The sequence below is a fragment of the Paecilomyces variotii genome (genome assembly GCF_004022145.1).
Source record: "Paecilomyces variotii strain CBS 101075 chromosome Unknown C8Q69scaffold_14, whole genome shotgun sequence".
Taxonomy (NCBI): Eukaryota; Fungi; Ascomycota; class Eurotiomycetes; order Eurotiales; family Thermoascaceae; genus Paecilomyces; species Paecilomyces variotii.
The window spans coordinates 172,054-196,190 of record NW_021167153.1 but is presented as its reverse complement, the minus strand read 5'-3'; the positions used below and the strand labels follow the sequence as shown (position 1 = coordinate 196,190).

The 24,137-nt window shown below is 48.6% G+C and overlaps 10 protein-coding genes across 10 annotated transcripts; 5 read left to right on the top strand and 5 right to left on the bottom strand.

Moving 5' to 3' along the window:
• Nucleotides 1–2,397: 2,397 nt before the first annotated feature.
• Nucleotides 2,398–3,132, bottom strand: C8Q69DRAFT_479827 (hypothetical protein). Its single transcript, XM_028631475.1, has one exon. It carries the CDS (start codon nt 2,984–2,986, stop codon nt 2,723–2,725), a length of 264 nt encoding a protein of 87 aa, XP_028481746.1. The 5' UTR covers nt 2,987–3,132; the 3' UTR covers nt 2,398–2,722.
• Nucleotides 3,133–3,642: 510 nt separating this feature from the next.
• On the top strand, nt 3,643–4,584 carry C8Q69DRAFT_510225 (dual specificity protein phosphatase 3; the record flags this gene model as incomplete). Its single annotated transcript, XM_028633165.1, has 1 exon — nt 3,643–4,584. One exon carries the CDS (start codon nt 3,643–3,645, stop codon nt 4,582–4,584), a length of 942 nt encoding a protein of 313 aa, XP_028481745.1.
• Nucleotides 4,585–5,060: 476 nt separating this feature from the next.
• C8Q69DRAFT_103120 (hypothetical protein) lies at nt 5,061–7,896 on the top strand. The gene is made up of 4 exons (XM_028625035.1): nt 5,061–5,672; nt 5,752–7,370; nt 7,431–7,606; nt 7,668–7,896. Exons 1-4 carry the CDS (start codon nt 5,172–5,174, stop codon nt 7,814–7,816), a joined length of 2,445 nt encoding a protein of 814 aa, XP_028481744.1. The 5' UTR covers nt 5,061–5,171; the 3' UTR covers nt 7,817–7,896.
• A 424-nt stretch (nt 7,897–8,320) lies between these two features.
• On the top strand, nt 8,321–11,593 carry C8Q69DRAFT_479815 (SNF2 family helicase/ATPase PasG). The gene is made up of 4 exons (XM_028631474.1): nt 8,321–8,866; nt 8,928–9,743; nt 9,794–10,544; nt 10,606–11,593. The coding sequence occupies exons 1-4, from the start codon at nt 8,618–8,620 to the stop codon at nt 11,472–11,474; spliced, it is 2,685 nt and encodes an 894-aa protein (XP_028481743.1). The 5' UTR covers nt 8,321–8,617; the 3' UTR covers nt 11,475–11,593.
• A 393-nt stretch (nt 11,594–11,986) lies between these two features.
• Nucleotides 11,987–12,900, bottom strand: C8Q69DRAFT_479814 (hypothetical protein). Its single transcript, XM_028631473.1, has one exon. It carries the CDS (start codon nt 12,796–12,798, stop codon nt 12,385–12,387), a length of 414 nt encoding a protein of 137 aa, XP_028481742.1. The 5' UTR covers nt 12,799–12,900; the 3' UTR covers nt 11,987–12,384.
• Nucleotides 12,901–13,076: 176 nt separating this feature from the next.
• C8Q69DRAFT_479813 (ATP-dependent RNA helicase DBP4) lies at nt 13,077–15,964 on the bottom strand. Its single transcript, XM_028631472.1, has one exon. It carries the CDS (start codon nt 15,860–15,862, stop codon nt 13,457–13,459), a length of 2,406 nt encoding a protein of 801 aa, XP_028481741.1. The 5' UTR covers nt 15,863–15,964; the 3' UTR covers nt 13,077–13,456.
• On the top strand, nt 15,945–16,997 carry C8Q69DRAFT_479812 (DnaJ domain protein). Its single transcript, XM_028631471.1, has 3 exons — nt 15,945–16,181; nt 16,235–16,278; nt 16,369–16,997. The coding sequence occupies exons 1-3, from the start codon at nt 16,119–16,121 to the stop codon at nt 16,904–16,906; spliced, it is 645 nt and encodes a 214-aa protein (XP_028481740.1). The 5' UTR covers nt 15,945–16,118; the 3' UTR covers nt 16,907–16,997.
• Nucleotides 16,998–17,766: 769 nt separating this feature from the next.
• C8Q69DRAFT_408047 (FAD synthetase) lies at nt 17,767–18,681 on the top strand (the record flags this gene model as incomplete). Its single annotated transcript, XM_028628181.1, has 1 exon — nt 17,767–18,681. The coding sequence occupies one exon, from the start codon at nt 17,767–17,769 to the stop codon at nt 18,679–18,681; it is 915 nt and encodes a 304-aa protein (XP_028481739.1).
• A 329-nt stretch (nt 18,682–19,010) lies between these two features.
• C8Q69DRAFT_103040 (hypothetical protein) lies at nt 19,011–20,236 on the bottom strand. Its single transcript, XM_028625034.1, has 3 exons — nt 20,228–20,236; nt 19,696–20,167; nt 19,011–19,640 (listed from the first exon to the last, which is right to left on the bottom strand). The coding sequence occupies exons 2-3, from the start codon at nt 20,049–20,051 to the stop codon at nt 19,340–19,342; spliced, it is 657 nt and encodes a 218-aa protein (XP_028481738.1). The 5' UTR covers nt 20,052–20,167; nt 20,228–20,236; the 3' UTR covers nt 19,011–19,339.
• On the bottom strand, nt 19,837–21,901 carry C8Q69DRAFT_103029 (hypothetical protein). The gene is made up of 7 exons (XM_028625033.1): nt 21,862–21,901; nt 21,699–21,763; nt 21,000–21,487; nt 20,516–20,947; nt 20,368–20,458; nt 20,228–20,317; nt 19,837–20,167 (listed from the first exon to the last, which is right to left on the bottom strand). The coding sequence occupies exons 3-7, from the start codon at nt 21,485–21,487 to the stop codon at nt 20,069–20,071; spliced, it is 1,200 nt and encodes a 399-aa protein (XP_028481737.1). The 5' UTR covers nt 21,699–21,763; nt 21,862–21,901; the 3' UTR covers nt 19,837–20,068.
• Between the last annotated feature and the right edge of the window lie 2,236 nt (nt 21,902–24,137).

The following is a 24,137-nucleotide window of genomic DNA, read 5'->3' as shown; positions in this document are numbered from 1 at the left end:
AGATCTAGGCATCCGTGGATAGTGCTATCTCCAGCGTAATAGTATTATTGTCTGCGCCCCAGGTACTGCAGATGGACCGCTACAACCTAACTCCATCATCGAATCTGCTCACAGCGCAAAGTAATAACTGAACCAAACGAAATACCCTGGAAACGCGATAGTCGAGTCCGAAACACTTCGGAAGGAATGATATATCTTAAACCTCCTTAGCGATATCAAGCCAGATCGCGTGCTTAACTCCAGATGTAAGGGAGAGATCGATCCAACATTCGTCCCCTAACCACCTACCCAAAGAACATACAAAGTGGATGACGTGACAGATCACCACGCATGCGGCCTTTGTGTGCCGGCAGCAATCTCTACAAAAGAACTGAAATATCAGTGCGACCTTTCTCATACGCCCCAAAGTCCCTACACGCGGTTCAATAGGTATCTATCACAACTTTATCACTGACGCGAAGACGCGATATCACATGATGAGATGTCAAACCGCCACTCTTCCTGATCGGGTAAAGTGCCATGAGATGCAGGGACGGCCGTCTTGGCGGAGGCGGACAAGAATATGGCTGCCTGGCTCGATATTAATAACCATTATCGCCCCTGCAACATCATCAATTTCACCAACGCTTTCTGGAAACTGTTTTTAGAAACTTCATATCAGCACTGCCTACCAATTTAGCTTGGTAGGTTGGTTGCGCATTGCAAAAGAACCTCGAGGCATGATACACCGACACATTCTGCCTAGTTTTGCCTGCAAAACTTAAGGGGGTCGGCTATGCTCTCCTCTCTTCGTGGAACGACGGAAGCAAGCAAGGTATATCGGTGCATCAGAACAACTATCATTAGTTCACCGCATAACCATACTATATAGACAGGGCAGCTGGCGTTACTCAAGGAGCGCTTGATTAAGGTTGATGGTTTCTCTTTTTTCTTCTGGTTGAGGCTGAACTGTGGATTTCGAGTTCACCAACGTTTCCTTGGAACCTCTCCCAATTTGGGTTGGCCCACCAATTCAGCCGTTCATAAACGTACAGTATGGTTACTATGGTTACTGGTAGGATAGCTATAGATAGTGGTTCCCTTAATCAGCCACACAGTATAATTTGATTGGGACCTTCCCCATTGTCTTTCTATCAAGATCGAAAGTAATAACTAAAATATCAAGTATGTATCCAAAAGATTCGCATTTGTAGCATATGCTTTTTGCCAGGTCACGACGAAAAACTTTTCATCCCGCCTAATATCATATCATACTTCAGCTAAAAACTCTTTTTTGGCCCCTATTTGTTCCATTCGGCTTTTCTACTCGCGGAGCTCCGATTCCGAAAATTGATGGAGCATTCAACTCTCTCTTCTGTGATTACTGTAAACTTTTCCAGTCTTGCGAAGGCTTTGAGTATTTAGTGCTGAGAATCTCAACTAAACTGCCTTTTCTGCTATTTTTAATATACTCTGAAGATCCTTTTTGGTATTCCAACGGCCCCAAGTCCGATAATCTGGAGATCACCATGAAGATCTCAACTAGCTTGTCGCTGGCTCTGCTGGGCCTGTGCGTCCAATTGTCGTCTCAGGCGTCTATCAGGTAAATAAGCTTTACATGTTATAATTATTATCCCGGAGGAGATTTAGTCAATCCATGAGTGGTTGCATCATTTGTTAGTATCGAGTTTGCTAACCGCGCTTATCTCACACTGTAGTCAGAGGACCAACACGACAGCCACATCGGCCTACATCCAGATTGAAGATAGTTCCAACAAGACTCTCGACGGCTACTGGGGCTATGTCGACCCCAACTACGGTGGCGGTAACGGGGTCGCCTTCCAGTTCACATCTGACAAGAGCAAGGCCACCAACTTCAGCATTATCGAAGATGGCTATCTCGCCGGTTACAAGACCGGTTATATCGCCGGTAGCACCAACGCTGAGGGCACACCATCTGGTGATGCTATCTTTATGTCGCCTCAAGACCTCCTTATCCAAGGAGGCGAACCGACGGTTACTGCCCAGGTCAATGCTACCACTGGCGTCATCAACCTGAGCGACACGCTTGGCAGTGGCCTGAAGCGTAACTTGCCCCAGGCTTGCTTCGTCTCGCTCTCGGGTACTGGCGATTCTTCGCTGCGCACGCTTGTTCTCGGCGAGGAGTACTTCAGCTCCAACGGCTGCGCTAACGTCACTCTTTATTGGCGCCCGATTGGCAACTAATAAAGAGACGCAATTGGTTGTCATTTACTACATCAATGACTGATGGTTGGAAAAGGATCGTGGTCTTGTGGAATATGCCGTTGTACATACGACTCTCTAGGGGGACGTGAAAAGATAGATTTGACAGTGTTGTCTTGTACTGTACATATATAGATCAAGGAGCATTTTTAAAAACATAGAAATAGATATGATTGGATTAGTACTTTGACATTAAGTGTCGGTTTCCAGAGCATAGGTAGTAGGGAACATTCAGCATTCACAGCCCACGCCTGTCTTCACATGTTGTTGAAGAAGCCAGATTGTCAGAACCCAGCATCAGTTGTCTTACTACAACGACTGCTATCGCCTATTCCTTTCTAATTTCTAGGTATCTCCCTAGCTCCATTTCTTAGAAATTCACCAGCTGGACAAATTTGACGGATGAATTATGACATTGATAGCGAGTATGCGGATATTGCAGATGCAACAGTGTATCGTAACTATAGTGGTCGTGGACGCATGACTCGTCATATCCCTCTTATATGATGTCTCGAAGAAACATAAACAGTTGCTCCTGATGCATGATGCCAATGTAGAAACCAACGTCTGTTTCATGAGGCGACCTAATGGTATAACCGACGAGTATCTCACTGCATGCGAGAAGGGCGGCATAGAGAGCCTCAATAACTGATTCGCTATGGACACCAGGTACAGTGTATGCCACGGAACTTGGCCATAGAGATGAAAAGAATTCGATGAACAATGTATATGTAACCAAAAGTGGTAAGTCGTCTTTTTTCATGGTATCTGCCGAATATATATCTTGATCACTAGCTCTATAGATAATATAATGGGCAAGAAAAACATAATTTCATGGACATGCAGACAAGAAATGTAAATTTCGAGTTAAATCGTTTGGTCATGGTGAGCAAATCGAACGAAGATATGGTTGCGTTGTGCTTTGTGTGAGGTCACGTTATCCCGCCAGAAGATCCATCCATCGCGGAAAGCCGGGCCTGAAGCGGTCTAGTCGGTGGCATAAGGTCAACAGCCACAAGTACTGCCGTGGGAGTCGCTGCCCACTTCGATGCTTCTGCCCCTGATTGTAGGCAGCAACCTCTTTCTGGAGATCGGGGACAGTCTCTTTACTGCTTTCATCTTTGTAACGATATCGTTAATAGGGATATGAACATCTGCGCAATTGCTGATCGAGTTGAACGTTGGGGGGCATGCTAGCCAATAGCAACACCGTCCTGTCAAAAGGAGACTCATCTGCTTTTCGTTCTGATATCTTCCTTTCTCGTGCCATCCTTCGACTGGCATATGTCTCATCTGTGAAATATTAAAATAGGAGTCGCAGACACCTTATTCTTGCCTTCTTTTCTGGAGATACATTTGAACTCGACCTCGAGACAGCTGCCGGAGAGTACCGAAGTCAAATCAACATTCACATCAAACATGGAGGCGACATTCTCCAAAACCAATGAGGTTCCCATGACTCAGAATGAACAATCTTTGTATATTCCTACTCATGAATACACGTCTGGAGCGCCTTCCCAACCTCAAGTGGCGATGGCACCGGCTATGCCATTCTACGAGGACGACCCTGCTCGATTCGACGCCATGGCTCCAGAGTCGCATGACTTTGAGATCGGCGAATTCGCAAGCGCAGAGTTCTTCAACTCCGTGAGCATGAGTGATTTCATTGACAGAGCAAAACCGATCGAATGGAGCTACGAAATGCGCAGAGTGGCACAGCTGATTCTACCTTTCCTATATTTGGGACCATCATCCTCTCTGAAAGACCGTGACTTTCTCAGAACGGAAAGCATTACGCTACTATTAGCGATTCGCAGCAGACAGTCAGCACAGGCGCGATTGGTCTCTGGAGAGAAGGTCGCCGCTGAACTGGGAATCGAAGCAGATGCGATCGATGTGATGGACAACCAAGAACTCATTGCGGCTTTTCCTCGAGCCATCCGTCGCATAAATGATCACATTGCATTCTCTCCACACAGGAAGGTTCTGGTCTTCTGCGAGTCTGGCAATGAGCGTTCCGCTAGTGTTGTGATAGCGTATTTGATGGTGATGTTGAACCTGGATACGGTCAACGCCCTTTACACTGTTCAACATCGACGATTCTGTGTCTGCATTGAAGAGCCTATGCGGATTCTCCTGGCGTCTTTTGAATCGATCCTCGATGCGAAGCGGGATGTTGCAAAGGCAAAGCGTATGGTGTCATCCTCCAACGGGATGAATCCTCAAGTACAAGCTTCCAAGAAGAGAAGCCTGAGTCAACAAAACGAGACAGACGATCAAGGACAGGGAGATACAGACATGGATATGGATACGGATCGTTTTTATGATAGGAATCCCTCGGCCCCTTTCCAAGACCGCTGAATCGATCTGGGTTAGTGCGTAACAGGCGTTTCTGAGTGGGATTTACCTTCTGTAGATTGTATCTGGGGATGAGACGGGTGAAAAGTTGCTGGATATACCCCCGTTGAAATTAATTGGCCTTAATATTTTTGGGAAATCCCTGGTCTTTCAGCTTCCCTTCTTCTGTACTAAAGCGCTGTTTTCAGAAACGGATGGATGGTGCTCTCATTGGGCTATATTCTTATTGTCAGCACAGGAAAGAAAGTATCATCCCAGAACACATAAAGCTGATCAAAGGTATCCTTTGTTTCCATATGCTTCTTGATCTTTGTAAACTACATCTGTTGTCCTCACGCGTCTTCTGGAGCCCAGTCTGGATACAATAACACCAGTCATCCTCAGGAAACTCCCCACTTTCACTTCACTTCACTTCCCTTGTTACCTGGCAACCTGTATTTCAGATATTCACCTCCCTGGAGACAATTCACTGCTCGTGCCCGTATTTGAAGTCGCCCCCATGCAATCAGGTTGCTACGACACATCTATCCTCTCTGGATCTTACCTAGTGTCAACGTCTTATCCACCCGACTGTCCTGTCGAGTATCACGATGAGACTCAGGGATAGTGTTCGCCCTCCTCAGAGGCTCGAAAGTGAGCTGTTTTATCAGCCAACTCCGCAACGCTCACTGCGACGCGCCACGACGCCTGCGCGGCCACCTTACATCGATTTCAACCCAAATCTACCGCCCGCAGCCTTTCCAACACTGAGCACTCCGCGTCGTCCAGGGGAGATACAATGCCAGTCTCGGGAGAATGATCAGAGGAATAAGGACCGTGATGGTGATATTCAGATGGATGATGCATCGAGCTCGCCTCAGAGAACACCGTATCGTCATGCGGATAGAGAACTGGATGATGAATTGGAAGGAATTCCAATCGAAGATATGGATAACTACCTTGCGAGCAACGGGATTCAAAACACCGTGTACAACAGAAACATGGCTATCATGGCCGAATCTGACCATGAATCATCAACATCAACTGCTGTAGATGACATGGACGAGGATATGGCAGACAGCGGGGGTGGTAACGAAACAGGAAGACTGGACGTATGTGCAGGTCCCTACAGATTCCCTAATTTTTCTTTCATAAATAATGGAGACAGAAACTAACCATATGTTTTCGCAGCTGCAGCCGCTGACTGACCCTGAATGGGGAGATCTCTCCCCGAAGCTTCAAGTGGAGATCATAGAGAACATGTTGGAGGAACACTCATGGCCTAAGATCATTTCGATGCTTGGCTTGACGTTTGAACAGGACGAACAGACTCGGAATCATATCGCCAATCGCAACAGACAAGTCGAGGAAGAGAATGCTCAACTGGGAGAAATGCGAGCGAAACAGCTGGAGGCTCTGATGCGCATTGATAATACTGCTTTGAGACGAAACAGCCCTCCTCTTCAGCTTGTTTTCCGGAAGACATCTATACGGCATAGGAGAAACCTCAAAGAAGGAACTGAGTCTGACTACTTACTATGTAAAGCTGGAGAAGTCTTGACTGCACGACGGTTCCTCCATAAGCGTGGATTAGATCCACTATTCGCAGGCCGATGGGGAAATGAAATGGCAGTGCTGCAGAGCTCTGTTAATAAATCAGAGCCGGATAGATTGCATTGGAGATGTGATATGGAATCGAACTTGCAAACAGTTTCAGCCACGCCGCTCCCATTTGCACGAAGCCCCCGCAGTGATCCCGAAGTCGAGTGTTCCCCAAGTCTGCGGACGAACGGTGATGCCATTCAGACCCAGGTGGATTTCATAAACGGATTTTCAATGGAGAGCACTGTCGACCCTTCTGAACTGCGGATTCGCAAAGGAGATATGCTCTCGCCTCCTAAGCAAGCAACGGCTATTTCCCAACAACCTCCTCCGCGGCATGGAGTACTGAGACTCAGAATAGGCGTAGAGCGGGCTGCTAAAATTCGACATCTCGATATGCTGGCAGCTCAGACAGGCCAAGGGCTTGTGGATACTGGGAGCACTTCGAGCCAGTGTATAACACAGCCCAGACCTGGCGGTGAGCGCGAGCAACCTTCGAGGATGAATCACAATACGAGTGTCCCTCAAGGAGCTTCTTCTGAGTTATCTGAGCAGCCCATCCTAAGAGCACTGGGAGGCTCTTGGTCGTATAACTCTATTGAAGAGAACTCCGATGTTACGGTTACCTCATCTGGAGAGGTTAGACAGAGATTGGAGGCAGCAAGGTCAGAGGCATGCGAACGTGGGAGGGAAACAGAGACTCCCGCGCAGAGCGATCATCAGGTTAGCATATCGCGAAGCAGTCCGCTCCAGGCTCCTGCAGACTTTCCAATTCGGGGACATTTGCAACGCCCACCGGCACCTTCCCTTGGAGAAGCGTTCTTCGAATCACGGCCCGAATTGGTCGCGAAAGCGAAAACTTTCACTATGAAGATTCCAGAAAAGGTGAAGCAGGTGCAGTTCGAAGAAAGTATTGGTGGGTCAATCGCATCTTCTATTTCGAAGCACCGTTTCCCTCTCGAGAACCCTACTGAGGCTAATAACTCGGACTATGGGCCAGAGTATTCGCCTATCACTCCTCCTGGTCAGAATATCCCACCAAAGATGGACAGCCAGCAAGAACAGGGTGCTATAGTCGCTTCTGTCCAGAAGCTTGAGTGCAAGGACGCTGAGATCGAGGAGCAGAAAACCCTCCCCACAGAAAAAACGCAACCGAAAGAGGATCTTCCTAAAGACGATGTCGATCACCACCAAATGAACATGCAGAAGTATGCCCGTGATGAGACGCCTGAGATCAAGGAGAGCGTCGCTAATGTGCCACTGCATAGCGATTCTACCCTTCCCAACGAACCTCAACACTCTCCCCATCAGCAGGAGAATGAATTACGAGAGAATGGGCGTCCTGGCGAACGGGGGATGCCTGCAGCTGGTGATTCAGTAGAGAGTCGGGTCCAGCCACGACCGTTGAGGCTCATTCTCAGACATAGAGGACAGCAGAGGCAGAGTATGCCTAATAGCTGCACAATTGAGCCTGAGCAGACCGGTAACACTCTGGAATCATCTAGGTCGCCTCCCGATCGTCCCGCTGAAGTCACGTCTCAGCCCAAAACCAGCAAAAATCCCCGGAGGAAATCGGCTCCTGCGACATCGACAAAACAGGCTTTTACCAAGAAAGACACAAAAAGAGAACCGACGAGACGAAGCGAGAGGTTGAATGGACCGCCAAATCAGCGTGTCCTTCGTCAACGAACCTAATAGTCTTTGCTCTTTAACTTGAAACCGTGAGATGAAGTTTCAACGAGTTTGGTTGATCGTCCCTTCTCCGATGTATGAGTGCCATATTATTTCTTTTAATTTCTCCCCTCCTGTTCTTCTTATGCGACATCTGTTTTGAGTTGTACATCCACATCTACAGTCACTTGAGAATCTCTCATTGCAAATTTATCCTGATAATCTGCGAAGGCGTACCGCGTGGAAAGCATCAAACGTGTACATGCGCATATGATGGAGTTTGCCACCAAAGACAGTGTGGTAGAAAACATGAAGGGACACTATAAAAGGTGATCTTGGTGATATCTATTGTCCCATAGGTCCTAGGAGCAAGAGGTCTACTCATGGTTCTGTGTAGTCGTTAGTAGTGTTGCCATTTTTGGGTCCAGACTTAAGAAACCACTATAAAGATGGTCCGTGCATAAACGCGAAAATCCGCGTCCGAAAATGAGAACACGCGGATGCAGACCAGGATAAGCAATTCATCAAGGAAGGTCTCAGTTTTAGAAACCAGTGTCACCCTTAGTATTAGGGAGACACAACACATCAGTTTCTTCCGGAGCCTTCCGCTTCTTTGTGTGTGTTTTCACATTGTGCTGAGTTTGCGCGTCGGTGCCCTTGCGTGACAGGCAACCACCTCCCACTAAGTACTCCTGTTGCCTGAAAACACCAATGGCACCGGAATCATAGTTGCAATATCTTATTTTTTCGATCTGCAACTTCTATACGTCTGAACCTAGCCACGATGTCGGATGCGGAGACGCCTATCACTCCAGCGGAGTCGGGGGAACCGATTTCGCGCCAGGATTCTACGCAAGCTTCGTCGCCAGGGGCAGCCATCACGCCGGACCCGGACATGAAGCCAAAATTGGAACCGCATCAAGAAGGGGACGGGGGTGCTAATGGAGGTGATAAAATGGACATCGACGAGGAAGATACAGAGGGAATGGATAACAAAGCCAAAGCGTTGACGAATTTGCTCAAGACGAGTTCTGTACGTGATACTCTCTTGATATCCCGTTGGTATATGAGCTAACAGCGGTTTGTCTTTGCAGGTATTCGTTGCGATCATGGCGGAAAAGATGAAGGAACAGCAAAAGAGGCAACAGGAGGAAGCCAGAAGAGAGGCGGAAAAGAAGAAGGCGGAAATGGAGAAGGAAAATAAAGCTCCTGCGGGGGATTCCAGAAGACGAAGTACTCGCGGGAGTGAGAAGCAAGCTACATTGAAGCAAGAGGAAGAACCAGCCGACGTTGGGAAAGGAAGCAAAGGGAAGAGAGGACGACCGAAAAAGGCCGGCGGTGCAAACACTATCGCAGATTACTTCCAAAAGGCAGACGTGAACGTAACAGAAGATAACCCAACTGTTCAGGAAGCGTTGGAGCAAGTGGCGGACGAGTACGAGGCCAAGCCCACGGCCCTCGGAGAGCAAGAGCTTGTTGCTACACAGCAACCAGAATTGGTCACTGGTGGAAAGATGCGGAAGTACCAACTAGAGGGCTTGGAATGGTTGAAGTCGCTTTGGATGAACGGGCTATGTGGCATTCTCGCAGATGAGATGGGTCTTGGGAAGACCGTCCAGGCCATCTCTATGATAGCATTCTTCAAAGAAAAGAACATTTCAGGACCGTTTCTAATAGCGGCACCCCTGAGTACCGTGAGTAACTGGGTCGATGAATTCCAGAGATGGACACCGAGCATCAAGACCGTTTTATATCACGGTACAAAGGACGAACGCGCTGCTATTCGGAAGAAACATATGAGAATGCAGGATCAGAAGAAGATGGATTTCCCAGTCGTGTGCACCTCGTACGAGATTTGCATGAACGATAGGAAATTCCTCGCGCAGTATCAGTGGCGATATATCATTGTGGTAAGTCATGGTACTGCAACTGTCAAGACAGGAAGCTAATTTCATTCTAGGATGAGGGGCACCGATTGAAGAACATGAATTGTCGACTGATCAAAGAGTTGCTATCCTACAACTCTGCGAACAGGCTTCTTATAACAGGCACTCCATTGCAAAATAATATCTCTGAATTGTGGTCATTGTTGCATTTCCTCCTTCCTGAAATCTTCAATGATCTGAACAGTTTTGAGAGTTGGTTTGATTTCTCGTCTGTCCTCGACAGGAGCGGTCAAAAAGACGTTGTCGAACGTCGCAAGCGCAATTTGGTGTCAACGATGCACGCTATCTTGAAGCCCTTCCTTTTGAGACGAGTCAAGACAGATGTCGAGACGTCCCTTCCCAAGAAGCGAGAATATATCCTTTACGCACCACTAACCCAGGAGCAGAAAGAGCTCTACCGTGAAATCCTCAATGGTACTGGTCGTCAGTACCTCGAGGACAAAGCTGCAGAAAGAATCGAAGCCAGAATCGGAAAGGGAAGGGTGTCACGCTCAGAAAGCCTAAAAAGAAAAGCGGGTGACGAGAGTGAATCTACAACTCCTAGCAAAAGTCTCAAATCCAGCCGGTCTTCTACTCCAGCCAGTACTGCAAGCTCGACCCGAAGGTCCCGTGCTCGCAAGAACTACAAAGATATTACAGACCGAGAGTTCAATTCCCGATTGCGAAAAATGGAGAACGGTATTGAAGTTGAGGAAGAAGAAGAGCAGGCCCCCAGCGAGACCGAATTGGAAGAGATTGAGAGAGCAAAGACGATCAAGCTTGCTAGTACGTGTTTCCGTTCCGTTATTCTGCCTAAAGAAGGACTCTGACTAACAGTGTATTTTAGAAAAGGAAATAGCAAACAAGAAACTCCAGAATCCTGTTATGCAGAGTCGGCTAGCATGCAACTCTCCACACAACTTCTACTGGCCATGGGGCGAGGATTCGTCCACTGTCGACGAGACCTTGGTAACTGCATCCGGCAAAATGCTCCTTCTGGACCGTCTTGTCCCCTGTCTCATGTCCAAGGGCCACAAGATTCTCATCTTCTCTCAATTTAAGACTCAACTCGATCTTCTTCAAGACTGGGCCACACAGCTACGCTCATGGAAATGCTGTCGTATCGACGGTGCAGTCAGCCAAGCCGACCGTCAGGCCCAGATCAAAGCTTTCAATACAGACCGCAACTACAAGATCTTTTTGCTCAGCACCCGTGCTGGTGGTCAAGGCATCAATCTTACCGCGGCAGACACCGTCATTCTCTTCGACTCGGACTGGAACCCTCAACAGGACCTTCAGGCGCAAGACCGGGCCCACCGCATCGGCCAGACAAAGCCCGTGATTGTGTATCGTCTCGCAACAAAGGGTACAGTCGAGCAGACCCTCCTGGAGAAGGCGGACTCGAAACGTCGTCTTGAACGTCTAGTCATTCAAAAAGGCAAGTTCAAGAGTCTTCTCGACCCTAGTAACAGCACCGCCCAGAACGACATCGAGGACCTGAGAAAGGCCCTTGGCGAAGACGACTTTGAGCGATTCGACGTGGGCAGCAACCCCGAGGCTATTCTATCGCAGAAGGATCTGGATATCCTCACTGACCGGAGCGAAGAAGCATATGCTCGCGCTGAGAAGGGTCTGGACAAAGAAGGTACGGCCTTCCGTGCCGTCGAGACCAAGCCAGGCGGGGAATCCCTTATGGCTGAACTTGCTGGGAAATAAATACTGGAACGGAGTACTGACTTGGAGTCGGTGGATTTGCTTTACTTATCGGATAATTAATACCACTGCTAGATCATTGCTGAGTCTTCTTGATTTTAAAGTCTGCATAGACATCTGACTAATACCGTAGATGGTCACAACAAGAACTTTGATCTTATTTAATCCCACTCACTTTCATCCCACTTAACCTTCATTCCACTTGATACTACCCTCTCGAATCCCATCTGATCTTGCTCATTGGTCATATCTGAACTCGCTTCAGCTACATGACGAGATTCTCGATTTCCATACTTTAGCCAAAATAAGCTCACGGTATGGAACCACCCGGTAGCCAGGACAAAGAAGGAATCCCCCAAACGGAAACAATCATAAGAGAGCAAGTATTCACTCTGGAGAAGATCTATCTCGGCAATTGAAAACGACTCAAACAAGGCCTGTCAGAAAGCATCTTCAAGACCTCCCCCATCTCACAAGTACTCGACGCACTAGATCTTGAGGAAAATGCGAAAGATCTCCCCCGGCGCAATGCCGATTTACGGTCTAGATCATATCGCGATTTCCAGAGACAGTTCAAGTAGTCGGTATGCATCCAACTTCCAATTGTGAGAAATGCAAGCAGGAAGAATTACCCAAATGATTTCACATTGGCCCATGGAATGGACACTACTGATCTAGTTAATGAGCGATCTTGTCATACATTATTGCCACTATCGACATTATGGACGTACCTACCTACCTTATAGATAAGCTAAGTAAGCGAAGGGGTTCTAACAAAAATCCGGCTATTCCGATATAGAAACTGCAACATGAAAACATATTAAAACAAAACACACCAATAATACCAGAAACAGAAGTGTACTAGTGATCTGGAGAATAGATCGATAATAATAATAATAATGCGGAGAAGAATCTACATCAACCCCTCTTGTCTCCTCACAAGCTCCTCCTTCCTCTGTCCATAACCCCCATCCCCATCCCCATCAACAATCCCTCTACTCTCCAACTCCTCCAAAACCTCCAGCACATAATCCTGACAATTATATCCCGGATATTCATTGTGAATCACCACCTCATTCTCAGCAATATGTTTGATAGCGCTGATCCTGGAAGTGTCGATATCACATAGATAGAATAGTTCCAAGAGATTCTGCTCTTGGCGAGGGTTTGAAGTTCTCATTTCAAATCGGTATCGTGTCGACGAACCCATGATGTTGAGGATGGTTTTATCGGTGTGAGTGGGGCCGTCGATGAATAGGGCCCAGTGTTTGTAGACGCTGTCTGGGTCGTTGTAGAAAGCAATGTATAGGCCGGTGGTTGGAGGCATGTTGGATGATGGTGCAGGAAGTGTATGTATAGTAATTTAGGGTCTCGAGAGTATGTATATGGTGGTTGTAGCTTATATAAGTAGCTATTATTATTGTTATTGCGAGGGGTAATCAGTTATTTTCCTAAAATAGATTCTCTTTGAACTAACAGCGCCATCCTGTCTTATTGGCTGTTCTAGCTATATGCGGCGCTATTGTACTGTAGTTGCTTATTGGAAGATGGACTGACCATTCAGCTTGCTTGTGTTTGGGCTAAGTACTTCGTACTGGTAGGTAGGTGCGACGGGACTATAGCCCAAGATGGGCCCCAGAATATTGAATATGGCAAAAAGGTCACCAAAGATTGCATCTTCAGGAACATACGCTCTAACTGTAGTGAGTTCGGGGATACAATCGAAGACTAGAAAGACATGGCAAATTGATGCAAATGTTCTGGTTTATAGACAATTAACCCCTATAAATAACTGATAACTTTTCCCTTCCTCTCCATGAGATGAATATGCCGTCCGCAAACGCTAATATGCACAACAGAGGGATATATCGACAGCGAGTAAATACAACAAATGTACGCCATACAAGTAGAAAGAAAGAAAAAAGAAAAGGCTAGCAGGGAGGAGGGATATGTCGGACCGACAATGGTTTTTAATCCCGTCATCTCTAACCAAGTAGTCCGGTAGCGAGAGCTTCGAGATCCTCCAATGTCTCGACTTCCATCGGCTCCGCACGCTGGTTTTTGCCTTTCTTTCCCTTGGAGCCGCGTGCTTGGTCTTCGTCTTCGGAAGCATCTTGGAACCACTTCTTCTGCTTCTTGGCCGGAGGGTGTCGTTCTTCTTCCTCTTCGGATGACATGTGGTCTGCCTCTGCTCCATCCTCGCCTTCGAATGGGGCCAGCGTGGCAACCGGTTCGGTTTCTTCTTCCGCCATAGCCAATTCGCGCTCGCGCGCCTTGCGTTTCTCCTTCTTCTCCCTGCGCTTCTGTTTGGCGATCTCCTTGTCCTCGAGATCTGCCCGCTGGGTCCTCTCGGCTTCGGTTTCGAGGAACTTGGCACGTTGTTCCTCTGGTGCTCCTGCTGCCCTGAACTTCTCCTCGTCCTCTAGCTCGTAGACCTCGTGAGGGTTGCCGTCTTCGTCGTAGATGAGCTTGGTTCCCTTGCCCATGTACTTGAGCAGTTTCTTCTTGGATTTTAGAAGCTTTTCACGGCGCTTAGAGTCGATGATGAGCGGCTCATTACCGCTGAGATTAACCACCTTGACGTCCTTGTCTTTGATGTTGAGATTCGAGACGGCATCGTCGAGCTGCTTGTCGCCGGCATCGAAGCGGCGCTTGACAGAGAGGAAATCCTCATCATCCTCCTCATCCTCCGCTGCTCCATCAACGGCCGTTCCGTCATCGTTGATCAGCTTGGTGTGATGTTCCGCCAGAACGTCCATGTTGCGTCGCTCGAACATACGATCGTACTTCGTACGGACCTTCTTCTCCTTCTCCTTCTTCTTGTCACCCTCCTCATCTGACTCGCCGCTGCTGGACAATTCTCTCAGCGCTCGCGGCTTGTTCTTGGCTGACTTGGTGTCCTCTCCCTTGATGAACTTGATTCGAGGAGCACCGGGTAGACCCAAGCTAGCAGCGAATTCCTCCAAGGGCAGCTCCTTGACCTTGAAGACTTCCTTGTCTTTCTGGATGTGGACCGACTTGACGTAAGAGATGAACGCCTTTTGACCCAAGTACTTCAACTCCGGGTCCTTGAAACACATGTTCTGCAACTGGTTCTTGATGCTCTGCTGCTTCTTCGCCTTGATATTGATGCGCTCGATAGGCACCTTCTTCTGCTCCAGGCGCTTCAGCATCCCCTCTTCCTCGCTAGGCTCCAGGAACAGAACCGCACGTCCGTTACGTTCGTAGCGCGCCGTACGGCCAACTCGATGAATGTAAGTATCCGCATCTTCAGGGCAATCAGCCTGAATAACCCAGTCCACCGCAGGAAAGTCCAATCCTCGTGCTGCGACATCCGTAGCAAATAGAACGGAGGACTTCGACGCTGAAAACCTGGCTGTGATATCTAGTCTTCCTCCTTGCTTTTGACGTCCGTGCAAATGCAACAATGGGATACCCGGCTGCATGTGTCTAAAGGATTCGTAGACAAACCGCACTTGCTTTCCCGACGAGAAGAACACAATCGTCTTGGATTTCAAGTTGCTGCGGATGAAACTCCACAGGGTATCCAACTTCTGAGGCAGTGGCGTGACGACGTAGTGTTGCTGCAGAGTCGACGGTGTTGCACTAGAAGCAGTCTCATGGACCGCAACGTACTCGGGGTCCTGCAGACTCAGCCGTGCGAGATCCGAGACTTTGTTCGTCTGCGTAGCGCTGAAAAGCATCGTCTGTCGTTCCTTGGGCAGGTGATCGATAATAGCGTCAACGGTGTGCTGGAAACCCATGTCCATAATCCGATCCGCTTCATCTAGGATCAGCATCTGGAGATTGTACGTATCGAACGAGGCCGTCTGGTCCAGATGCTGCAGCATTCGTCCGGGCGTGCAGACCAGGATATTCATCCTTCCCAATCTTTCTTGTTCTTCCTTCAGACTCTTTCCACCAATGACCAGACCTGCAGACAAAGTATGGTTTCGTCCGACTTTCCGGAGGACTTCGAAGATCTGGATAGCCAATTCACGGGTCGGGGAGAGGATCAGAGCGCCAAGTCCATCATATTCGGTCCATCTTTTGCGATATAGGTTCTCGAGCATCGGGACGATGAACGCAAGCGTCTTACCACTACCGGTCTTTGCAGCTCCCAGAATATCGCGGCCCTTGAGCGCATATGGAATCGCACGAGACTGAATATCCGTCAGGGCCTTGTAGTGAGAGGCCTCCAGTCCAGCAGCCGTGGGTTCAGAGAGAGGCAGTTCGGAAAACGACTCGAGTCTGTTCTTGGGATCCAGCTCCTCCACGCGCTGGTTGAGCGACTCGAGTTCCTCCTCACCACGCTTGCGCTTCAGGGTCCTTGCTGTCGTGCGGACAGGCTTGTTCGTTTTGCCATGATGGCCACCGCGCGCAGGAGCCATATTGTCTTCTGCTCCTCTTGACGGTTGTTTGTGGTTTCGTCCAACTTTCCAGTCTGCTTCGGCGTGATTTTCTCTCTTTCTCCGCGACTTTTTTTCTTTGCCGGTCGTGCTTAGTCATCTCCGCGATAAGATAACTAAGTTGAACCACCTCAAGACCGAATAAGAGCGTCAATCTTCCCCACACCGGTTGGAGAACGAAGAAGCTACTCTTGCTGCGCTTGGACATCCTCTGTTACCGGCGGACGACTATCTCGAGATGCCTGATGACGAGATTGATGCGCTCGATGCTCTCGAGAGGGAAGCATCCGAGTTCCAGAAGGTATGGCATCATGTTCCAAGCCGCGAGGCAAGACTGCTGACACGCGACCTCAGGATGCGGAGATCGACAGGATTCGAAATGCCTTCTCACTCGATGCGTAAGTAGACCCCCTCGCTAATTATCGAATACACCATTGCTAGAGAAGACATTGTATATGAATACTAATCTTCCTTCCAACCTGCTACAGCTACGCCGTCCTCGATCTCCAGCCCGGAGTGCCTGAATCCGACATCAAGCTCCAGTATCGCAAGAAATCTCTTCTCATCCACCCGGATAAGACCAAGAATCCCGCCGCTCCGGACGCTTTCGACCGGCTCAAGAAGGCACAGACGACATTACTAGACGAAAAGGCGCGCGAGTACCTCGACGAATGTATTGCGGACGCTCGCCGGCTCCTGATTCGAGAGCACAAGTACACGCTCGACTCGCCCGAGCTCAAGACGGAGGAGTTCAAGAAGGAATGGCGGAAGAAGACAGTCGAGGTGCTGCTGGAAGAAGAAGCGCGACGGCGACGACAGATGAAGGCGCGCCTGCAGGAAGAGGGACGGCAGCAGCGCAAGGAGGAAGAGGAGCTGGCGGAGCGGAAACGGAAGCGCGAGGCGCAGGACGCATGGGAGAACACGCGCGACGAGAGAATCGGCAGCTGGAGGGATTGGCAGAAAGGCCATAAGAAGGATAAGGGGGAGGGAGGCAAGAAGAAGAAAAAGATGAAAGTGCTGGGATGAAGCCTGCCAGAAGTCGTTTCCAGCGTTGCTCGGGGTCTCACTAGGCGTCAAGGAAAAGAGGCAGATTAATTAGTTGTATGATTATAATAATACCCTACTGAGGAATCAAAATCGCAGTCCATATTTTTCCCACGCCCTCTGCTATCCACTAGATATTATTCACTTCAACCGGTTATTCTCATGTACTGTACGTACAGGTATGTACATACATACATAGTCCAGGAGACTCACCCAGCAAATCTCCGATCTTAAATCTCAGAACCCAACTCCAGCTTTGTACATAAGTACTTGATCTCCATATAATAATAATAATATCCTCAAAAGGTAAACAACAGCCGCAACAACCATCGCGGGGCTCCAGAAGGTTCGCTCGCTGATCGTCTTAATTAGTTAACCGGCCCGAGAAAATGAATGACTCCAACGCCTCCTCAAACTAAAGAGGGGCAAGAATGAGAGACCACGGAAACTAAACGGGGAAGTTAGAAAAAGAGGAGAGACGGGATTGGTGAGATAGTATATCTCTTCTCGTATTTTTTTATTTTTCTTTCCCTTAAGGAAAAAAGACACATACATATTAACTACCGATTTGGCCCTTCTCCGCGCCGCCCCGAGGGTCTCGACTCTTAAAGCAATGAATGCGTTTAACCCCTCGGGACATTTTCCCTACTCTTCTCTCAGCTTCTTGACTTTCCCCGCAATAAGAAATAAACGATCTACACTTCTTTTCTTTTGCATGAAGAAGGAAAAAAAGACAAAAGAGGAAAAGAAGAAGAAGAAGAAAAAAGAAGATCATCTATTATTCGTGATGAGAAACTCGTCCTGGTATCGTCGCCGCTGCTAGATTATCCCGCAACGTCACAATGCTCGCCAACGGTGTGCAGAACCACCACCAGAATCATAACCACAACCACAACGCCTCTTCAACCCTCACAGAAACGACTACGGTGCCACCATGTCTAGAACAACTTCCGGACCCAGAGCCCGAATGCTCACATGAGAAAGACGCTCAATTACCACCTCCTCCTCCCCTCAGCGCCGTCGCGGCCGATCTCCACAGTCGCGTGCATAGCTTCCTCGCCGAATCCCATCCTCCAGACTCGCTGCTCGCTCGCGTCCAAGAGCAGACTCGAATCTCGTTATCGGTCATCGAGCGCGCGCGAGCACAGTATAAGATCAGCGAACTCTCCCTCTCCTATAATGGCGGCAAGGACTGTCTCGTCCTGCTCATCCTCTTCCTCGCCGGCTTACATCCGCTCCCTGGCCCCGCGGACGGCGGCATTTCTACCATTCCTGCCATCTATGCGCTGCCACCGGATCCATTTCCCTTGGTCGAGGATTTCGTCCGGTCCTCGTCGCGAATGTATCATCTCAGTCTGACGCGCTATACGACCGAGCCGCCCAAGACCACCTTGCGGTCGGCATTCGCAAGCTACCTGACACTCAATCCCAATGTCAAGGCCATCTTCGTCGGCACGAGGCGGACAGATCCCCACGGTGCAAAGTTGACGCATTTTGATCGGACAGACCATGGGTGGCCGGACTTTATGCGCATACATCCTGTGATTGACTGGCACTATGCCGAGATCTGGGCCTTTATCCGACGCCTGGGCATCGACTATTGCTCGCTATATGATCAAGGCTTCACCAGCCTGGGTGGCACGAGTAACACCCATCCAAATCCAAAGCTGAAGACCGCAGAAGATGCTAACGACCAGCGCTACCGTCCGGCGTACGAATTGATGGATGACCAGGAAGAAAGGCTAGGCCGACATTGATTGAATCTCGGTAACTGTCTTGGCTAGCTAAGTAGTTGGGCGCTCGGGTACCAAGGTGGGAGGAGACGGTCGGTTCTCTCGGTGCATATAGACATGTCGGCATTATATCGTTCTGGATTCTGCTAATTCAAGATTTGGGATATATATTCATATACCTCTACAAATAGACCTATGTGGGATGACGGGTCTCATTATCAGCTATGTTAAGCTAGTTTACAATTTCATTATTGAGACAGGCCCTTGTAACAAATACTGGAAATAAAACTCCATAATCCTTCTCCCCAGAGAAGTACGCCGTAGCTCTCGAAACACAATCAACTTTTGGGAGCCTCCCCGTGATAACAACTCCGAGACACAAACATCAAACAAGGCGCCTACACCTTTAACAGCCCGTTACCCATCACCAGATGACAAATAGAACCGCATAATTGTACATCCCAGTTGCAATACATGTCTTGATGAGAACAAATAAGACATATCTTCGACACGCTCATCTGGTCTGAAAAGCTGCTCAACATAACATCGTAGTCGGTCATAAGTGCATACAGTTTATAGTTGTGTGTTTGCGTCGGAATTATCGCTTCCTGCTGCAAAACAGAATTATGAAAAAGAGTCGAATTGAGGATACCTTGAGGTCGGTTGTGCCTCAGGTTGTGTCTCACATGCAAGACTTCGGAGTAGACAGGATCACTTCCTTGTGGGACGGAATAGGTGAGAGAGAACCGGCCTTCATGTTCTCCTTCTTGGGACTCGGGGTCTCTGCCTTGATGATTGGCTGCGAAGACATCGGGAGGGCAGTCTTCGAGGAGCTAACCGAAACATTGTCCGGGTTCTGGTTGCGGTTCATAGAGGAGATGCGCCCACGGTAGACGGGCGTATTCTCCATATTGGCCAAAGGAGTGCGAGATGGCCAAGAGTTCATACGATAGTTGCTCATTGAATTCTTCATCAACGGACCACTATAAGCGTCAGCCAGGTGATATAATCAGGTGCGATCATTCTAATTCAACTTACGACGGCGAGATGGAGGTGGCAGGTGTCCAGACAGGGCCGACCCCGATCGGAGACGGGTAGCTAACCTGAGAGTTCGGGCTCAGGTGAGAGGTTGTCTGCTGAAGACGATTCAAGGAAGGGGATGGAGTAGATCCCTGGACTACCTCGACAGAGTAGTTATATTCACCCGCACGGTAGGCACGGCGCTCATTGCTCTGCTGCTTAAGAAGCTTTTGGGCTTTCGTGTCTGCGAAACGAAGGAGCAGCTTTACACCGTCCTTGCCAGTCACGTTGTGGAATTCAGCTAAGACCTTCTCTGCGATCTCACGGGACTCGAATCTGGGCAGAAGATAAGTCACGTCAGATGTGCATCGCATTAACGGATGGAGTTTCCTTACCGAGCGAATCCCACTTCCTTACTCACACCAGTCTTCTCATCACGACTGATCTTCTCGGAGATAACATGGTACGGCTGGAAATGACGACGAAGATCCTGTAAAAATAGATATTAACAATCATGGCAATACCAGGCAGCCAGAATCGCTTCACTTACGGCCTCGGTCCAGTCTATGGGGACATTGGTACAATAGATGTTTGCGGAAGATTTGTCCTCCAGATCCTTGAGGCGCGAGTTGCGAGATTTCTGGACAATATGAGAGACCATTGTAGATTAGATCAGACGACAGCTCATACCTGAGCAAAGCTAGCTTGGTATCCGAGATGGAAGAAGCCGCGAATACAGTTTTCGCAGGAGTCGAAATTGAAAAACTGGACAAAGCCAAACCTACTCCAAGTAAGCACGAGTTAATACGATTCAATTGTGTGGCTGAGTGTGGCTGACCCCTTGCAAAGACCTGTCTCCAGGTCAACTATGGCCTTGCAACGATCGATTTTTCCGAAGCGAGAGGCATAAGCATGCAGAATCTCATCAGTCGTTTCCGGAAGGAAACCACGGATGTACACATTAGTGATACCTTCGCGGTTCTCTAGACACTTTGCAAGGGTAAGGTCGGAAGGATTAGTCCACATTGCAGGGACCGCGCGCGGAATTGGCGGATCCTGTTGAGTCAGAGCGTCAAGGTCCTGAAGCACGTAGCCACTGGGACTCTTCATCATTTGGTAAGGAAGATACGGCTGTGGCACCTGGGGAGGAGGTGTATGATAAGCGTATCCCATATAAGTGGAACGATCCATAGGATAATACTCCATGTGACCACTAGCATCGACCATGGGAGTAGCTGGACCATTCTCCTCGGGGGGAGTCCAGGCGTTGCTGTTATAGTTAGTTCCACAACCTTCCACAACGGGGTAATATAGAGACATACTGCTGAATAGGGCCTGGGATCATGGGCGCACCAGCCACATAGCCTGGATAGACTCCAGTGGGCATATAGTGCATTGGACTCATCTGGTCATGGCCAGGATACTGGGCCTGAGTGTAGGGGGGTCCCTGCGGCATGCCACCGTACATAGGGCCACCTGGAACAAGCATGAGTTGTCCATTGTAAGGAGGACGTTGGACTCCATTGATTTCAATATTAGGTCCCATAGGTCCTGGCATGCTGCCCTTGACAGCACCATACTTGGCGCCGGGGCGCTGATTCGGGAGGTTCAAGCCTCCAAGTAGGTGAGTCAAACCTGGGATATTGGTATCACGGCCATTGTTCATTGACACCTGAGCATAGCCTTGGCCGGTACCATAAGTGATAGCAGGCTGAACATCCTGGCGATAAGTCGATTGGAACTGCTGATTGTGGTTTCCATCACTCGAAACCACCTGTGGCTGTTGGCCCTGGTTGTGAACGGAAGACATCTTGAACGCACCCATTGAGTATGATGTTAGTCTCATTTCCCCGTATATCATCGGCAAAGGCAATAACAGCAGTATGTTCATTCTCTGCCGCAGACGAAGTACAGATGAAATCATATTACAGGTGCAGCAAAACAAACAATACGGAACAAAGTACCGAGAGTCTCTGATCACGGAGGAGGAATAGATTTGAAGCAGACAGTGGTATCCTTACCTCGACTACTCAATCTTCTGAACGAACTTTTAAAAAAACAGGAAGAAGACCGGTCTTGATCCTCCCTGCTTGTTGGGACCCAACGTCAGCAGATTGGGTCGGGCCAAAAGAACCAAGCAGAACGAAGGACATTGGTTCTTGAGCTCCGATGGATAAAACTTACGGAATGTCTGGATGGATATAGCAAAGACGTCAGATGGATGGCGAAGCCAGTCCACCTGAGCTTCAATAACCAGGTGAGGTAAATGATCGCCGGATCGACTAGAGAAGAACGAGAGTAAAGTGAGGCTACAGTAGAGGTAGTGCAGATGAGCACGGATAAGGTAAATAAGGGCAGAGAGATGCAATCAGCTGAGAGCTGGCAAGGAAGATGGAGAACTGGAGATGAGATGATGAGAATGAAGAGGATGAAGAGGATGAAGAGGATGAAGAGGATGATGAAGAGACGGGAGACGAGGAGACCAAGACGAGGACGAGGGCGTGGGAGGAGGGATGCTGTGCCTGCAGGAAGCTCCTACCAGGGAAGGAGCACATCTCATGGTCCCAATTGGGTTTGTTCACGAGAAACAAGAAGGCACATAGGAACACCTCAGGCACAGCATCGAAGGAAAAGCACACGGAATTTGCGTCTCACGGAAGACTAGGCTGAGTTCTCTATGACAGCGGACTTTCCTACGCCTTTCTCCATTCCCCACGATCGTAGGGACCTGTGGCATAAATGAGGAAAGGGAAAAAGGTCTTTCTTTCCGCCCCCCAGTCATCCTAAACTGGTCCGAGTCAATCCAGGGCAACGGAGCAAGCAAAGGACAGCCACTGCTGGGGTTGGGAACTCCTAACTATCCTTCTTGGCAACATTGAGCCGACTTATCATGGACGAATAAGCGACCAAGACTTTCAGCTGGCCTCGAAATATCAGATCCAGGATGCGCTTGGAGGTGGATCTCATATTAGCTCGCGGATATTCCTGCCGCTTAACCAGCCACATTGCACGGTCGTTGGATAGCTATTTCGATCTCCACAAAGCTGTCTGTATGGCATCCTTGCCATTTGCTGCCGAGTAAGTTTTCATCCTTGGAATCCAATATCGGAGAATAATAACGAATTGCATAGAACCCTTCCGTCGGAAATTTCATGGTTCCTGAGCAGTCCGGCCAGGCTGACCGGCAACTATGTATAGCTCGTGTCAGAAGTTTCACTTGTCTAGCCTCATGGATTCAGGCCAGAATTATCGCGGACAGCACTGCGGGATTACGCATGACATATGTTTCTGTTCAAGGATGCTTGATCCAGAGAGCGGTGGAAGACCACCAAAACTGAAGACCACAGCCAACAATGATACAGAGCGGCAGCATGTTATTGCCAATTTTCCGGAGATTCAAGAAGAGAGGTATCTTCCATCATTTCTCTTTGTCTTAGGTACCTTAACAACTTGTCAGTTATGCACTTGTTAGGACAACTGTTCAGCATACTTCACACAGCAACATTATTTTAGCGACAGCGACAGCTAAGTTCCCGACACCCAACATGGTCACTTATCACCACACAGTGCACGGTTCTAGCAAGGGGAAATCTCCGAGCCGTCTCCTCCAACTCCACTACCCGCGCGGATGCGAGATCTCGTCCGTGCTTTAGCGTTCTGCGCCACAGATCTTATTTGTCAATGTTTCATCAAAGAGGCTGAGCACGCAAGGGAGGAGTGTAGGGTTGCCTGTGATTTTGGTTCTTAAGAGAGGTATTAAATGCCGTGAATCCCAAGATGAAGTGTTGTTTGTTTAGTGTTCAAGGGGGTTGCCGCTAATAATAAATGTGACATGATTAAATCAGGACTCTCGTGCTTTCTGCCATCCCCTTGTCTGAGAAAGTTCACCGCCCTGAGTACGGAGTATTCCGTGCAGCTTCGGAATAATAATGCCACCGGAATATAGGTTCGGAAAAGCAGAGAGCCGGAGTTATTTGCCAGGCTAGTTAGGGACAGTAGTAGTACTGTGGGGGAAAGACGTCACCGTGTATCCAGCGGATCAGAATGGCTAAAGGAGTACATATTTCCGAACTAGGAAATAATCAGTTCTGTATAGAGAGGTCTGAGGATAGCAGCAAGGTCGGACTCGAGGAACAGAGCACGGTTAAACTTGAAGTGTCATGAATCATTACCTACAGGACGAATAGGTACAGCATTCTGTCGATAAACATATAGAAATATAATCCGTGGAGAAAAAAAGGAACTTGTATTTTCTTCAAAGAAATTGAAAACTCATCATGAGACTCAGATACCCACCCAATGCGGTGGGATTTCTTGCAGGTAGGCTATTTCCCAGCGCCGTATTCGCGACCAATTGACCCGGACGGCTAGTAACCCATCGGTGTCCTGACCGATTGACGATCAAAAACATTGTCTATTTCATCCATTATATATGTTCAAAAAGAAATGCATGCGACCCG